The 15,398-nt window shown below is 48.6% G+C and overlaps 4 protein-coding genes across 4 annotated transcripts; 2 read left to right on the forward strand and 2 right to left on the reverse strand.

The window, feature by feature from the left end:
• Positions 1 to 371: 371 nt before the first annotated feature.
• ANOM_004709 (uncharacterized protein) lies at positions 372 to 6,442 on the reverse strand (the record flags this gene model as incomplete). Its single annotated transcript, XM_015549966.1, has 13 exons — positions 372 to 521; positions 610 to 705; positions 782 to 1,085; positions 1,147 to 2,479; positions 2,540 to 2,702; positions 2,761 to 3,515; positions 3,562 to 3,795; positions 3,858 to 3,992; positions 4,064 to 4,208; positions 4,259 to 4,485; positions 4,547 to 5,075; positions 5,134 to 5,491; positions 5,862 to 6,442. 13 exons carry the CDS (start codon positions 6,440 to 6,442, stop codon positions 372 to 374), a joined length of 5,010 nt encoding a protein of 1,669 aa, XP_015407254.1.
• A 409-nt stretch (positions 6,443 to 6,851) lies between these two features.
• Positions 6,852 to 7,839, forward strand: ANOM_004710 (oxidase ustYa family protein; the record flags this gene model as incomplete). Its single annotated transcript, XM_015549967.1, has 4 exons — positions 6,852 to 7,112; positions 7,154 to 7,292; positions 7,347 to 7,471; positions 7,531 to 7,839. 4 exons carry the CDS (start codon positions 6,852 to 6,854, stop codon positions 7,837 to 7,839), a joined length of 834 nt encoding a protein of 277 aa, XP_015407277.1.
• A 1,191-nt stretch (positions 7,840 to 9,030) lies between these two features.
• On the forward strand, positions 9,031 to 9,401 carry ANOM_004711 (uncharacterized protein; the record flags this gene model as incomplete). Its single annotated transcript, XM_015549968.1, has 2 exons — positions 9,031 to 9,118; positions 9,178 to 9,401. The coding sequence occupies 2 exons, from the start codon at positions 9,031 to 9,033 to the stop codon at positions 9,399 to 9,401; spliced, it is 312 nt and encodes a 103-aa protein (XP_015407276.1).
• A 1,748-nt stretch (positions 9,402 to 11,149) lies between these two features.
• ANOM_004712 (SNF2 family helicase/ATPase) lies at positions 11,150 to 14,744 on the reverse strand (the record flags this gene model as incomplete). The annotated part of the gene is made up of 2 exons (XM_015549969.1): positions 11,150 to 13,950; positions 14,006 to 14,744. The coding sequence occupies 2 exons, from the start codon at positions 14,742 to 14,744 to the stop codon at positions 11,150 to 11,152; spliced, it is 3,540 nt and encodes a 1,179-aa protein (XP_015407275.1).
• Positions 14,745 to 15,398: the final 654 nt, after the last annotated feature.

Below are 15,398 nucleotides of genomic sequence, written 5' to 3' on the forward strand. Positions count from 1 at the left end.
TGCAGATGCATTCCATAGCATTAGAATATGCAATATGAACCATAATAAACCAATATCAAATACAAAACGTATATCACATTCAACCCTCCATCTACAATACGGAACACAACACGACACCCACCACTCTTATGCATCGCATAAATCCTCTACATTGAACAGAGTACATGCATATGCGGACGGACGAACCCGCCAACGTGCAAAGACCGCGCAATGACCTATCATATTTGACCCCGAGCACTCTGGAACTGGAACATACAAGCTTTGCTTGGCCCTGCAAAGAAGCAGATCATTAAGACAGATTGACCAGTACAATGACTTCTTCCTGATTTGGTATGAGGGTTAGCTGCGGGTATATACTCATCAGATAAGTGTTATAGTTCATCTAGCCCCTGTTCCTCGAATGCCGAGACCATCCGACGGAAAAGTCCATCTCTGGCGAGAAGGCGCTGTGGCGTGTCGAACTCAACCAGACGTCCCGCGTCTAGGACGGCGATTCTGTCGAAATTGATGATTGTGTCCAGCTATACGAGTTCATTAGCTCGTAATAGATCAACGCTTGAGGATGAAATGAATAGTAGGTTACTGGGCACAAAAGAAAGGAGAACATACCCTGTGAGCTACACTGATAACAGTGCAGCCGTCAAAGGCATCCTTCAATATCTGTTGGGTGCGACGATCCGTCTCGCTATCAAGGTTGCTGGTGGCCTCATCTAAGATCAGCACCTGACATCCACTTTGGCGGGTTCGTTTCTTCAGAATTGCCCGTGCTAAGCAGAATAACTGCTGTTCTCCTTGAGACAGCGGGTGACCCTCCAGGATGCGTCCAGACCTCCTCGGCTTTCAATGGCCTCCCATATGCTACTTGCTTTAATACAGATGTGATGTCTTCGTCGTTGGAAACGCCCATGATGTCTGCGTTGTACCGCACGGAGCCTAGAAGCGTGAAAGGATCTTGTGGAACGGCTATTAGTGCCTCGCGGATTGCTGGTGGGGAGAGGCTTTCGATGTTAATCCCGTCGATGGTGATCGTGCCGTGGGATGGGTTTAGAAGGCGAAGTAAAGCGAGTATGAAAGAGCTTTTACCGCTAGGGTATAGGACACGGCGTTAGGGTAGTAAATAGAATTGAAGAGTATGGGGAGACATACCTGCCTGTACGGCCACAGATACCAATTCTCTCCCCTGGTGTGATGCACATCGAGATATCATGCAACGCTGATGTCCCATTGGGATAGGAAAGAGAGAGGTCCTGGATGTGGATTGCTCCCTGCTCAGGCCAGCACACTGGTGGTTCTGAAATTTGACCAGGAGGAACCTCAGACGGAGTGGTCTCTACAAAGGACTTGACGCGGGCTATTGCTCCGAGAGAGGTTTCAAAGGTAGTCCACGCCGTGATGAAGAACGATAGTAGCTGATTAAATCCCAGAATATTGTTCAAGGCAACGCCGAGAAGGCCCGCATTGGTGCTCTCATGTAGCTCCACGGCTAGTGTCACCACAATGGTCGCCAATGCCATCACCACAATATCCAGGACCAGGTTCAACCACCTCTGCGCGCATGAAAGCATGTAGTATGGCTTTTGGGACTGATCCAAATGCTGAATCAGAACCTCAGTCGATGCGACCTGCCAACCAAACGCCCGGATCGTGGGAAGTCCATCGAGAACCTCGACGAAGTGGGAGTACAAGGGACTTCGGCACTCCAGATCGAGGTATCGTAGCTGTCTACTGGTCTTAAGGTATATCTTCTGCAAGATATACAGGACCACTAATGTCACAGGTATCGTGATGGCCATGTATGCTGAGCCCGTTGCGATCAAGCCCACGGTGGCGATGCATCCAAAAAACGACTGTCCCAAAGACATTAGAGATATAGGTAACGCCAGATCTACCAATGTCATGTCCTGGCTGAAACGATTGAGTGTCACTCCACTATCAGTCGTGGAGAAGAAGGATAAATGTGCTCGAATGACGGTGTTCAGCAGGCGCCAATGCAAACGGATGGCCGACTTCGGCATCAGGTTAAGGAAAATGACCCAGATGCAGCCCAAGACGAGCACCGATGCTGCTAGGGCCAAAACAATATAGACAGATAGGTACAGTGGAAGTTGGCTGCCGCCTGCTTCGGTCCACTTGCTTAGCCATACTCGCGGAAAGTTTTCGGCGAAGGCTAGCAAGGCATGCGCAAGGAGGAACATGGTACAGAGAAATGGACCAACAATTCGTGCGTAGTAGTAGTACACCGATAAGTCACCGATTTGCCTGGTTCGGTCATCATCCTCCACCTCATTCGCAGCGCCGTTTGACGAACTGGCTGCCTTATCCCAGGTCTTTTCATTTAGGCCGGCCTCTCCAGCATCCGTGTCTTCATTTTCACGAATAATGGCTGCGTATTGAATAGCATCCTTACCCGTTGTCTGGCGCTCGACCTGCCCATCTGCGCTAAGTGATATTACGCTGTCTGCCACCTTAAGCAGTCGGGCTAGAAACACGTCAAGGCTTAGGAATCTTGGGACAAAACACAGTAGACAGGAGGGCTTACGGTTGTGGGTTGTTAGGATCACTGTTGTTCCCAGTTGTCGAAATATCCCATCATTCGAAAGGAGCCGTGCAATGATCATCTCCTGGGTCTGCATGTCCGAGGCGGATAAGGTGTCGTCTAGCAAAGCTATGTCCTGGCGACTGTATACCGCACGAGCCAATGCCTACACAATTAGCGCGGTAAAGAAGTAAGTAAAACAGAATAGGATCTTTATAGCATACCACTCTTTGCTTTTGTCCACCAGATAAAGCAAGGCCTTTGCTTCCAACTTCACTCTGATCTCCGTCGGGCCAGCCATGAATGTCCTCCTCTAAGCAGCATGAACGTATGACGGTTTGGTACCACTTCTCATCTACTTTGTGATCTTCGAGGCCAGTGACGCTCTTCTTGATTGTTGTATTCAGTAACCACGGATTCTGGCTGCAATAAGAGATACGCTTCGATTCGACACAGACAGTCCCTGACTGACAGTCAAGTTCACCTAAGATAGTCTTGAGTAGGGTTGTCTTGCCTGAGCCGACAGAACCGGTTACTACTAGTAGATTTCCCTGCCTTACTTTGAAGGACACATTCTTCAGGGCGACAGATATTGCCTTTGGTGAAGGTAGCACTGTGACGTTGTCCAACCCGATAACAATCCCTTGCTCTTCATCGTCAGTTCGCGGTGTGAATCCTTTTTCATTTGTGTTGGCCGAAGAGATCGCCGAATTCAACGTTAAGACTTCAGTACGTCCTAACCTACCGTCCTTGACTGGATCAGATGTTATGTACTCGTGAATGCGCTGAAAGCATCCCATAGCTGCGGCTAGCTGTGGTAAAACGGCGAGGAGCTTTTCAGCAGGTGTTGTAACAAGAGTAATGATACTCAGCGCGGTAAATGCTCTCACGGTAGTTAGAGAGTCGTCACCTTGAATCCGTGCTTGAATCGCATAGACGGTGAAGGTGATGACGGGGGACCATATTCGGGGCAAAGTTGCTGCTACTGTCAGACCAGTAACCCATACAAACGGGGGTCAACACACCTAGACCGTTGAGCCACATTATTCCTTTGAAGAATGCTCGAGATACAAAAAGCTCCCGTTCACGGTGCTCTTGAAGATTTTGGGCCAGCGCTTTCGAAAGCCCCGAGACCTTGATTGCCTTCATGGTACCCAGGACGGCTGAGGTATTCTTGACCCTCTTCTGGATCTCCAGGTTCCAGCTCTGTTGGTCGTTTCCAATGGAATTTGCCACCAACTTCTGGCCAACTAGGCATGCTAGACAGGAGAGTAAGTACTATGTTGCTTCCCTGATGGTGTATACTCCATCTGTGACTGACCCAGTGTAAGGAGTAATGGAACGATGCAAGTTGCACCCAGTTGGATACCCAGCAAGGTTATGCCGATAGTCACTTCTATCGTGCGGGCCCAGACGTCATTCATGTTCTCCAAATGTTCAATGATGCCATCAACATCTATCCGAAGCCATTCCTAGGTAAGCAACTGCCCATTTTGTCGGGACATATGAGTGCACCACTTTACTCACCAGTACTCATCAACGTGAGTGCGGCACTTTCTGTGTAGAGACCATCCTGGAGTATCAATGTCCGGTCATGAATTAACGCGATCATTGCGCCTCGGAATAACGTGGATACCCGCGAGAAGCGCTGTCTGTAGTGGACATTCGAGAACTAGATTTCAATCAGAGATGGCCTGTACATATAGCACAATAAGGGCCTACCGCGATACCCAGATAAACCAGGACGGTGGCCCCAATGAGGCCATAGCCATGGTCTCGGGTCTCTGTAGTCACCGGCCGCTCTACATGCTGAACTGCTGCCATGATCAGAAAAGGCTGAGCGAAGCTGAATCCAATCAAGCACACTCGAGGCCACACCACGGCAAGAAACTCCATCCAGAAACAGCGGACAAAGACCCAAGGTAGCGTAAGCTTGCTTTTTGCGCTCCCTGGAACTTGTCAATATATTACACATGCGACGGTTGCAACCAAGAATGAAGATGAACAGACCTTGTTTCTCCCACATTCTCTTCACTCGTTCGCCCGCAGGGCCAGAGGCAAGCCCGGGATCAAGATCATAAAGGTCTCGATTCCCCATGAGCTTTCGGTACCCAGTCATGAAAAGTCGATTTATCCACCAGACAAAGCTGAGATTTACAATGCCGCTGGTTGCCTCCGGGGGATAGTCCCTGTAGGGGGACTGGAGATAAGAGGTCTTCTCTCGCATCTCCAATAGGAGCATGGCGAGCTTTGTCCCAGTAATGGCGCTCTGGACCGCTGCCATGGGAATTCGATGCGTCAACCATAATGTACGAACCTGTACTGCATCGAATAGTATTGAGAGTAGTAAGTAAATGGTCAGGAGGGAAGAGGGCTTCGTTGACTTGCGGTCCTCGATATAGGAGAGCCCAATGATTACAATTGCATTGGCGAGGCTTAGAGAGGCAGCTGGGATAGTCGTTGAAGTCCGCGAGGATGGCGACACACTCCATAACACCAATAAGGAGAGTTGTAGAACCAGGTTTATGGACGAGGTGACCTGGAATTCATCAGTCACAGCAGCGGGATACTGAAGCATTCTGTGAGATCTTCCTCACCAGCTTGCAGAGGTATTTTTTCTGTTGGGGACAAGTTTTTGAACGGCAACGAGTGAGATAGAGCAGTCTAGATGGTCCTGCCAGCAGCAACACTATAGACGGGATAATCGACAGAACAACCTGCTCGAAGGTCAACGTAAAGTCAAACCCACGCACGTGACTGGCAGGCCCGAAGGCATCCTCTGCCCACGAGACAGTAGAATCGTTGGCCATTGCGAGTGATATGCGGGGAAGAGTGATGTCCAAGATATGCAATGGGATCCTGGGGAAGTTGTAGAAATAAGAAATAAGGCTCGCCAAGGCGATGACGCGCCGCGATGCTGCCTGTCCAAAGAATCCCTGCATGGTTCCGGGATTACTATACGGGGATTAAGAGGATCAGACTTGAGACCTATATACACATGTTCTTTGTCCGTATGCCCCATGCAGTTGGTTGCTTTCTAGTACTTACGGTTCTGGTTGGTTAATGATGATCACTATCCAGCACGACATCAAAAGAAAGTAACTACACAATCCCACAGTCAGGAAACTTCACACGGATCCGAGTGTTGATATCGCCCATGGCATAACCTTCCCCCCGACTCAGCAACATTTTCCCACAGTGTTCGGTGTGGCTATAGGGGCTGATATACGTGTCGATTGCCGGTTTTCCCGCTCCCAATAGCGCTCGGTGCATCTTCTCCCACATATACACACAGTGCTGCACATGGTACTCCCAACTTACATACAGTCCATCCAATTCCCCCTGCAGGGCTTCTTCCTTAGGGACTGGCTGTGTCTTGTTCCGGTCAAGGTACCATTTCCAGTCGACCAACTTCTCGAAGGAGTCCGATAGTTCCGCATCGTAGCAGCGGTCTGGTAGCCAGCAAAAAGTGATGATGTCAAAGTGGCAGCCTCGCGCTCTAGCTTCAGTAGCGGTATGGCCACAGGGCGACTTCATGATTCCTTCCATCACCGGAGATGATAGGTTGTATGTATTTGGTGATGTGCCATGGTGGCGGTGGTGGGAAGAAGAGTGTGGTGACTCCGGTGAAGACGAAGCAAACGATTCCCAGGACATGATAGTTGAAGTGGAATATACGGTTGAAGAAGCGGACACGACGGTAAGCAGGAGGCCTCCAAGGGTCAACAGGAGGCATATTACGATAATCACGTACTGACGACAGAACGCGCGGCGTCTACCTTGGTCGAAAACAGGCGGATCAACATAATCATCGGCTATGGTGTTTCCCGAGTTTAGCTCATATTTCTCCTCATTCACAGAGGGTGAAGATGAAAGTCTCTGTGAATGGGGTGCAACGATAGACATTTTTTGGAAGTTTGAGGTGAAGGGATTCGAGAAATCCCCGTAAAGGAGCAATTAATAACCTAGGGCTTGGAGGCTTCTGCATCACAACATCACGAGTGGGGAAAATCGCGCACTGTCTACCGGGATCTGCTATCATGTAACTTCGGACATTTCCGTTAGAGACTGCTGGAAAATCCAAGATAGACCGAGCAGCGTGACAAATTGGGCCTGATGCAGCACTCATACCACCCACCCGCTGTGCCCATTGTCCTCCCGGTTATTCCAGCTGACAGTATGCATCCAATTTCCCTGCGGGCTAAATAAGAGTGTAGCTTCTCTGTGTCCGGCCAAGCTGAACCTGCCTTGCCCTCAGAGAAATCTGTCTCGAAATTGTTTGTCTCTGTCAGGCCTAAGCTTCTTCTTTGCAAAAATGCCAGGATATCAAAAACTCTTGAGGTGGGCGCAACCTTCTCAAAAGAAAAACATCTACTATGCAGCGGTGCATTCAGAAGAAAATGCTGCCCAGGATAAGGCGAACCTCTTGTCTGAAGATGGTATGACGAGACCGCGTTCGACGCACCGTAAACACTGGTTTATCCTCTACACCATCCTGTTCATCTCCTTCATTTTTGCAATATCCTCCCTCTTAGTCGCTTTCACCAGGCATTACACCATTTTGCGACGGAACACCGTTAGTGTCAGTCTGCCATACGGAAACCCGATCCCCCTAAGTATGGTTGTTGCTTTTCCTCACTTTCTTCCGCGCTAACTACGCCAGTGCCCTTGGAAACGAAGAAGTTCGGTCCATCGGAAATTTTTACGGAGCGCTCAAGCCCCCGAAGCAACGCTGCCTGGGAGGCACTAGCGGGACGTAAGATGCCTCTATTCTCTAGTACGATTCAAATAACCGATACAAGGATTGCAGCAAATCACGAAAACCCTGGCTTTATTTACATCCCCAACTGGGAGGAGCTGAAGCTGCCACCTGGAGGGGTCATCCGCGGAGAAATGATGTACGGCATTAGCATGTTCCATCAGCTCCATTGCCTGGTGAGTGGTGCTGATCATCATTCCGCGTGAGAGTGGCTTTGACGTTGACTACATGCTAGGGTGCCATCCGCCATACATTTTGGCAGTTGATGGAGGGTAGGCTTGACCTGGAAACCTTGGAAGCTCTGGACGGGGATACGACCGATCCCAGTTTTATCCCCAATGGCCATGGGTTGTGGCATATTGAGCATTGCTTTAACTATGTCAGACATGCCTTGCAGTGTTACGGGGACACAACCATCGAAGTCCCAACGGATTTTAATGGCCAGTTGATTTTTATTGGGTGGAATACCACCCATCAATGTCGTAGTTTTGATGCGATCTGGGACTATACGGTCAAGCACTCCAACCTGGACAGATGGGATTGAAGATGGGGTGATTGATTGGTAGAGAGGGATATAGAAGAATCTACCGGTACGGACATGACTGTATGAACACGCACTTTCTATCTGCTAGCAAAGCCGACTGTAAGCACGACGGCTGACAACGCCTATGGTCGAAATCCATTTATTAAAATTATGTGACTACATCCCGGCAGAACTACTGCTGTGTAATAGCGACTAGACTTTTACCTAGAATATACTCAAAACATTGGGGCTGATATAGCAAACAAGATCCTCTTCCCCGCCCCAAGTGGGGATTTTCCAACCGGGACATTGCGGGGGTCTAATATCTACAAGGTACGATATGCCAATATGGTCCTCCTGATGTGGGGATTGGGGTCTAAAGGGGATTGGCAACTAAATTACCAGCATTAGGGCCATCGATGATCAACTAGTCCAAAGTTTACCACAGGCTAGAGATGGTCGTAGATCCGTCTGAGCCGTACTGAGTGCCCGAGCCTACATCCATACAACCCAGGATATACATGCATCAATATGCGTTGCGACATCCGAAGAATGATGTGGTAAGGTTTCTATTGGCCATGGCATCTGTTTGTTCCAATGCCCGGAAGAACTCTGCCCCAATTCTCTCCCCGCCCCCGCGTTCGCTGTTTGCTTCCCAATGCTGAGTCCGATTCTTGACAAGGATTCTCCCTGACAGGGCCTTGGTACTATTAGTCACTCTTTTCCAGTCACTCCAAGTTACAAATCAAGGCACTACTTCATCTTGCAGACGGATGCGATGCAACATACCTCTCCTTCGAGCATCATGGGAATCACAAGAGTCGTTGGGATTGGCTCCGCTCTTAATTCCTGTTGTCATAGCATGGAGACCTAAGAAGATAACAGGGGAATGACTCTACTTCTATGTAGAATTAATAGATTGTTATTACTATCTCAGGGACAAGGACCTCAAGACTTTGCAGCTGACGAGTAACTCACTCACCCAGCGCACACCTTTGTTCGCACATACCGGATGAGGTGATTCCCATCAAAAAAGAAAAAAAAATGACAAATTCACAAGAATGAGGGGTCAAAGACTCGTTCGTGTGCAATATATAGCAGTTGGGGCCTCACCCTCGATTGTAGCAGACAGGGAGAGCAATAACTATTTCTCTTAACGTTTCCATACACACACTTAACCTTGTGCGTACCATACGAGCCACCCGGGCAACTATGAAGGCCATGTATCGCCTCTCCATCCTTGCTCTTTTTGCAGCTTCGTCTATTGCTGCACCAACTTCGGCTGCATCCCCATATCCTGGTATGTTAGACCCTAGAGAGATAGCTATCGGGCCATGCTAATTAATCTGTACGGTACAGCAATCAAGTCCGGTGATGATTATTCCAACGATCCAAGACCGCTCAATTGGATAAAACGTGATGATACTGAGCAGGTTGAGCCCCTAAATTGGATTAAGCGTGGGGATGATGACCAGGCCGAGCCACTTAATTGGATTAGACGTGATAAACCCGAGGATGCTGAGCCTCTAAACTGGATCAAGCGCGAAGATGATGAGCAGGCAGAGCCCCTCAATTGGATTTGAACCTTCATGGGTCTCGGAGATTTCTTCTGTCGACCTCAGGGACTTTGGTTATGTCTGTGTTGTTTGCCTCCTCTTGGATAAGGGTAGAATGAAAATCCTACTACCAGAACTTGCTTTGATCTCCTCGGCCACTGTTGTAATACAGCCTCTTAGCTGTCACCATCAACTTACATGTAGACAGATAACAAAACAACTACCTAGGTTCTGACGGTTCGTAAGACTCGAGGGGAAAGAGCAAAGGTTCATGGCCGGCCTGGGGGCTCATATCACCCATTTACTCCATCTTCTGAGCCTAGAATGACCTCCCTGTAGTCCAAGTATGTCATAGGAGCTGTACTATAAGTATACCATAGGACACGGCTTGGAAACATTCTTGGGGGCGATCAATCGGTCAACCTCCATTCGTGTGCAGAGGACATCTCACATTGCTATATTTCTATTATAAACCCCTATAAAGACGCATCTGTGTTATTGTTATTGTAGACAGGGAGAAGATGAATGTTTCATTTGGTGTTACGATTAAAATATTTAATTTTGTAAAATAAATGGCCGGAGCGGCTTTATGTGGTAGTTCAACATAGCTGAGCCCACAGGGAGAAATGAATCAGAACTCCTTTCTCCACTACACTATTGCTCTAGAAATAGCGCATGTAGTGTTGCCTGTATGCCATCATATCGACTACCCTCCACTACCATTATCATTTCTCAGCTGTTCCAAGCATAAACTATATTGAGCATGCTGGAATTGGACCCAACCTGACAAGTATATATATTCACAACGCGGAGAAGCTTCAAGAAATCAAACTCGGCCGGGAGTCCCCCTATACATTTAGAAGTGGTGCCACGAGTAACATAGGCTATATTACTAATGCATAACAAGTGAGGAATGAAATTAGTATATATAGTGAACGTTGAGACGTGTTGACAGTGGTTGGAAACGAATGACTTAGGGTTAAAATCAAATGGTTTAGAATTAATTTTATTTTAGTATTAGGTCAATTAGTTAAAGCAATCATCATCAAGCAAGGCAAGGTGGCCGAGTGGTTATGGCGCTGGTTTTAGGTCTTCACCAATCACCAGTGGGAAACTTCGCGGGTTCGAATCCCGTCCTTGTCATATCTTTTTGCCTTTTTCTCGTTCTTCGCGCCGTCTGCCGTTGACGCACTGATTTCTTTTTCTTCTTTTACTCTTTCTTGGTCGGCTCTGGTCTATGCCTAGCAGCCTTCGACTTGCGTAGCTTGGATGTTTGCCACCCTACAGCCGCGTTGTTGGTTTATCCCTCTCTTTTATTTGACCTACTAGCGCTTTCTGCTCATTGCCAATCGTATTTCTCGCTATTAGGTGTGAAAGACATACCATCTCTAATACCCAAGCGCTATGTGCTAGTTAAATGATGTGTTACTAGCGACATAAAACTCGAATTCCATACGATCGCAAGACAATTCTGACCCTGGTGTCTATATTTTAGTACAGGAAACACTTTCTGGAAAGAACCAAGTCTTTATATTGCATTTATCGGTGTATTATCAATGCCGTATAAGTCTTCTGTGTTCCTAGTAAGCGCCAGCAAGAGCAAATGTGAAACCACAGGGGATATATTAACGCCGAGTGTAAACCATTGGGTATCAGGTATTATCCATGTTTGTATCAATTGCAGTGTCCGTCTCTATGGTGGAAGCAGGTAGGAGAAACGAAAAGGAAAACAAATGACGGGAGTAAAAAGGGGAATCGTAAAAAGGGTATTAGTATCACTTGAATAAACTTCGATATTCACGCATCCGTTGCTCTTGCACCTCTCTCTTATCAAGCTTCCTCTGGTTCATGCTCATATCGGCCAACTGCTGCTTCTTCTTGGCCAGCTCGAAGATCTTCTCTTCGATACTATCCTTCATTAGGAACTGTACTGTAGTCACTTCGCGCATCTGCCCGATTCGATGCACTCGATCAACCGCTTGTGCCACGGCTGCGGGGTTGTATTGCGGTTCCATGATATAGACTCGAGATGCAGCGGTCAAGTTGAGACCGACGCCACCAGCCCCGATAGTCGCTAGGAGGATAGTGATGTTGTTATTGTCGTGAAACTCCTGAAGGGCCTTTTGGCGGGCGGATAGGGTCATCGTCCCGTCCAGGCGGGTAAAGCCTGTGATGCCGTTGTCTTTTAGCGCAATCTCGATCAAGTCCAAATGCGACGTCCATGCAGAAAACACCACACTTTTGATAGGATGTTCGTCCCCTAAGCCCTTGCTCTCATCCGCCGTCTCCAATAGATACGCCACCAGCGCCTTGGTTTTCGTGTGCGGGCCTTCGTACTCTCCTAGGGTCTTTGCTTGCTTTTTGCTCTGCTTGGCCTGGGCCTGGCCCATCATATAGTCCTGTAGCCCTCCAGGGGTGATGGTGGAATATGAAACAGGGATCCATCCATCGCAGACCTGGCATTTGATGTCATGAACTGATGGCCCGGTTTGACTGTCAAACGCTTGTTTACAGCCAGAGAAACACTCGGGGCAAAGTACATCAAAGCAAGGAAGTATGATCGCCATTGGTACTTGACGGTCGGTGGTACCAGAATCAGTATTTGGGTCCTCAAGGCGTTTGCCACACAGGGCACACATATCTGCCGAGGACTCTTGCATTAAGGTAAACATCTCGTACGCTTTCTTATCTACCAGTTCTGGTGTATCATTCCCGCCTTCTTCGAGGTCGATGGCGTCATGGACGCTCAGCCCCTTAATCCTTGCGCGATCATTACTGTCGAGAAGCTCTTTGCCATGGGCACTGACTTGGCGTAAAATTACCATTGCCTTTAGGATATGATGATACATCCGACCTTTCAGTGCTGTCTTATCCTCGCCGGCAATTACTTTCATCATCACGTTTGACTCTCGTCGGAAGAATTCATGCAGCTGCCTCTCCTTCTCAGAGAAATTAAGCGTTATGATCTTGTCGTGCCGGGTAGGGATGTCGATCTTGTCCTTGACACGGCGTAGTGTAAATGAGTCTACAAGCACTCGCAAGCTTGCTAGGACCGTGGCATCCCCGGTCTTAAATCGACTCAGAATGTGCATCCCGAACTGCCCTCTGTCATCGTAGGGATTCAGACCAAGGAACTTGGTCACCGAGAAAAGGTCCTCTAGTCGGTTTTGAATAGGTGTACCAGTTACAGACCACTTACGCTGGGAGTTCAGCTTGAAAATAGCCTGTGTCTGTGCTGCACTCTGTTCTCGGATAGTATGCGCTTCGTCCAGAACAATTCGAAACATATTCATCTTGGTTAACGGGCTCCCAGGGTTCCCATTTCGTTTCGAACCCCTTCCAGAGAGCTCGCTGAGAATAATGCTGTATGTCGTGATGACCAGGTCATATTTAGACAGCTCATCCACATCAGTGATTCGCGATTGCCCGTGAAATACGTGATAAGATATGGCGTTTTCTTTCAGATGCTCCTTGACCTGGAATGTCCAATTGTTAACAGCACTCAACGGAGCTACTAGAAGTGTCGTTTTGGTGTTGCGGATGCCCGGCAGGTTTCGAATAAGGTCTGAATTTGGTGCCATATTTGCCCACTCGTGAGCTTCTGCCAAAGAGGATACGACAAGAGACAGAACGCTCAAAGTCTTCCCGAGACCCATCATATCTGCTAAAAGGCCACCTAGGCTCTGTGGAGGTTCGTCATCGCGTACAATGCCACTAATAACCTCGCGATACCGGCTTGCCCCATTTGAACGATGCTCCAACCTCCAAAGTGAATTATTATCTTCCTCTCTAGGCCCAAACTTGCGCGGCTTTTCCTTTTCAGTCATGAACCAAAGCGCCTGCTTTTGGTGGCGGAGCAACGGGGTTGACAAAAGCGAAGGAGGTTCCAACTCGGGTATATTTTCGGCGCTCTGAAGTTGATCGAACATCTTCATCACTGCATCGTTCACCTCTTCTGCAGTGCGGACTTCGTAGTTGACGGTTGATCGGCCCCTCGCAGCCACATTTGGTAAGAAAGACGCGGCGGCTTGGGCGCGCCTTCTCTCAGCGTGTGGGTTGAACACAGGGACACCTTGCTCTACTGAAAACGGGGTACCAAGCCAGACATTATTCTGACCAAGGTGCTTCCCGACTAGTTCAGCATCCTTCCGAAGGCCGTACAGGTTGATAGACGCTCGATACAGAGCTGAGCAAGGTGCCCACGGATATTCGTTTGCCAGCCTCCTTCGAACATCCAACCGAGCGGTAACGTCGACTTTCAAAGCAGGCGAATCGAGAAGAGGAGCAATCACTGCAGCGGTCTTTGGATCTATTGCCCCAAATATTTTTCCATCGGGGTCTGAAACCTCAATCCGATTATTGCCTTGATTTGTTGATCGGTGTACTCCTAATTTGATTGAGGGCCAATCATGCGCCGAGTCCCCAAAAACGGTTTGAGCTGCAGCTGGAGGCTTTGGTACCAGCACTGCTTGCACCATTGCGTTTTCTAGCTTGCCATAACATACTCTCTGGATGCTGAGATTATTTGAACCCGTGACTTGTAGATCATCATCGTCAGTTGCTGCAGCAGAGGAATCTACAACAGCAATTAGCAATAAAATTTTTATTCGAAAAACCCGTCTTTTTCTCACCAATCGTTAAGTCAACAACATTTGGGGTGATCGGTGTGGACGAATTCGACTTCTCTTCACCATCCTTCACCCATTCACCCAACCCGCTGGCCCCAGTCGACGTAAATATCGCCTTTTTCCCGCTCTGGGCCAGGTCTTTCTCCGTCTTTATCTTCTTGTATGGCTGGTTTAGTCGTCTTTCAACGCCGTACATATTCTCGATGAGATTCCCATGGCGCACTTCATCGACATGATCGGAATTCCGCTTCCCATCACTAAGCTCCTCCTGCGCGGTTGTAAATACCACATCCACATCGGGTCCACGCGTATCGCTACGTTGTGGTGATGCCCTCGCACTATCCCCACCGCGTGAGGAAACTGACTGTGGTCGTGATCTCGACTTCGGGCTACCTCTATTAGAAGACTGTAGACGTTGCGGGTTGAGAAGACGATGTGCCGCAGAAGCCGTACCTGCCGGCGCAGCGGAAGAATCCGAGTAGCCTGAATTCTGGGAGCCTGCCTCGTGGATAAATGAGCTTTCGGTATCGACAAGATTAGGGTTCATAAATATGGGGTCCTGAGGAGGAGAGGGGCAGTCTCTGGACGTTGAGGGAAAGTAAAGTCGCTCATATGCGGCCTCCAAACCCGCGTCGCTGTGACTATATGACGAAAGAGAAGCAAATTCGGGGTCGTTACCATCGCTTTGTAGCTTCCTTCTGTGGGCCCGTGGGTCCAACAGCATGGCGGCGTTAGATGCCATGATGCAAGCCCCTTATGCAGGTATCCGACAAAGGCCTGCGAGTTCGATCGTGGTCGCGCAGTGCAAACAAAAACGACCAAAGGTCGGGGCGAAGTGACTCGTTGGCGCTAACGGCGGTCGAAGAAATCGCGACCGGGCGAGAGGCTGCAACATAGACTTGGAAGGTTATGATGAGCCGAAAGGTGGGAAATACGGTAGTGAGAGACCCGTGAAAGCACTTTATTGCGCGCTCCACATAAATGCTTGTCAGGCCCCGTCGAAAGTAGGGCGAAGAAGGGAGAGCGAGGGGAGGAAAGATAAAAGCAAAGAGAGGGGCGTGACCCTGGTAAGTAAGTAACAGTAGCTGGAGAAGAAGAAGAGGGACTCCGCCCCGTTCGATATCGCGCCGATAAGATCAATTACTTCGGGATCACCTGCATCTCGGATCACGCGCTAAACTGCTTCAGGATTTCAAGTAGTCGTCACTTTTGCCTCAATGACAACACATGGAACGCAGCAACACTTCCTCACTTTCATATATGTGTTGGGGGTTGATTTACTTTCGCCGTGGTGGGACTTTGTATGTCTTTTTATCACCACTCCAGTATTTACCAAGTGGACTATTCCTGCTAACTTACTACATCGTTATAGATCATGACGTCGGTTACACATTCA

The sequence above is a fragment of the Aspergillus nomiae genome, assembly GCF_001204775.2.
Source record: "Aspergillus nomiae NRRL 13137 chromosome Unknown contig00119, whole genome shotgun sequence".
NCBI classification, from domain to species: Eukaryota; Fungi; Ascomycota; class Eurotiomycetes; order Eurotiales; family Aspergillaceae; genus Aspergillus; species Aspergillus nomiae.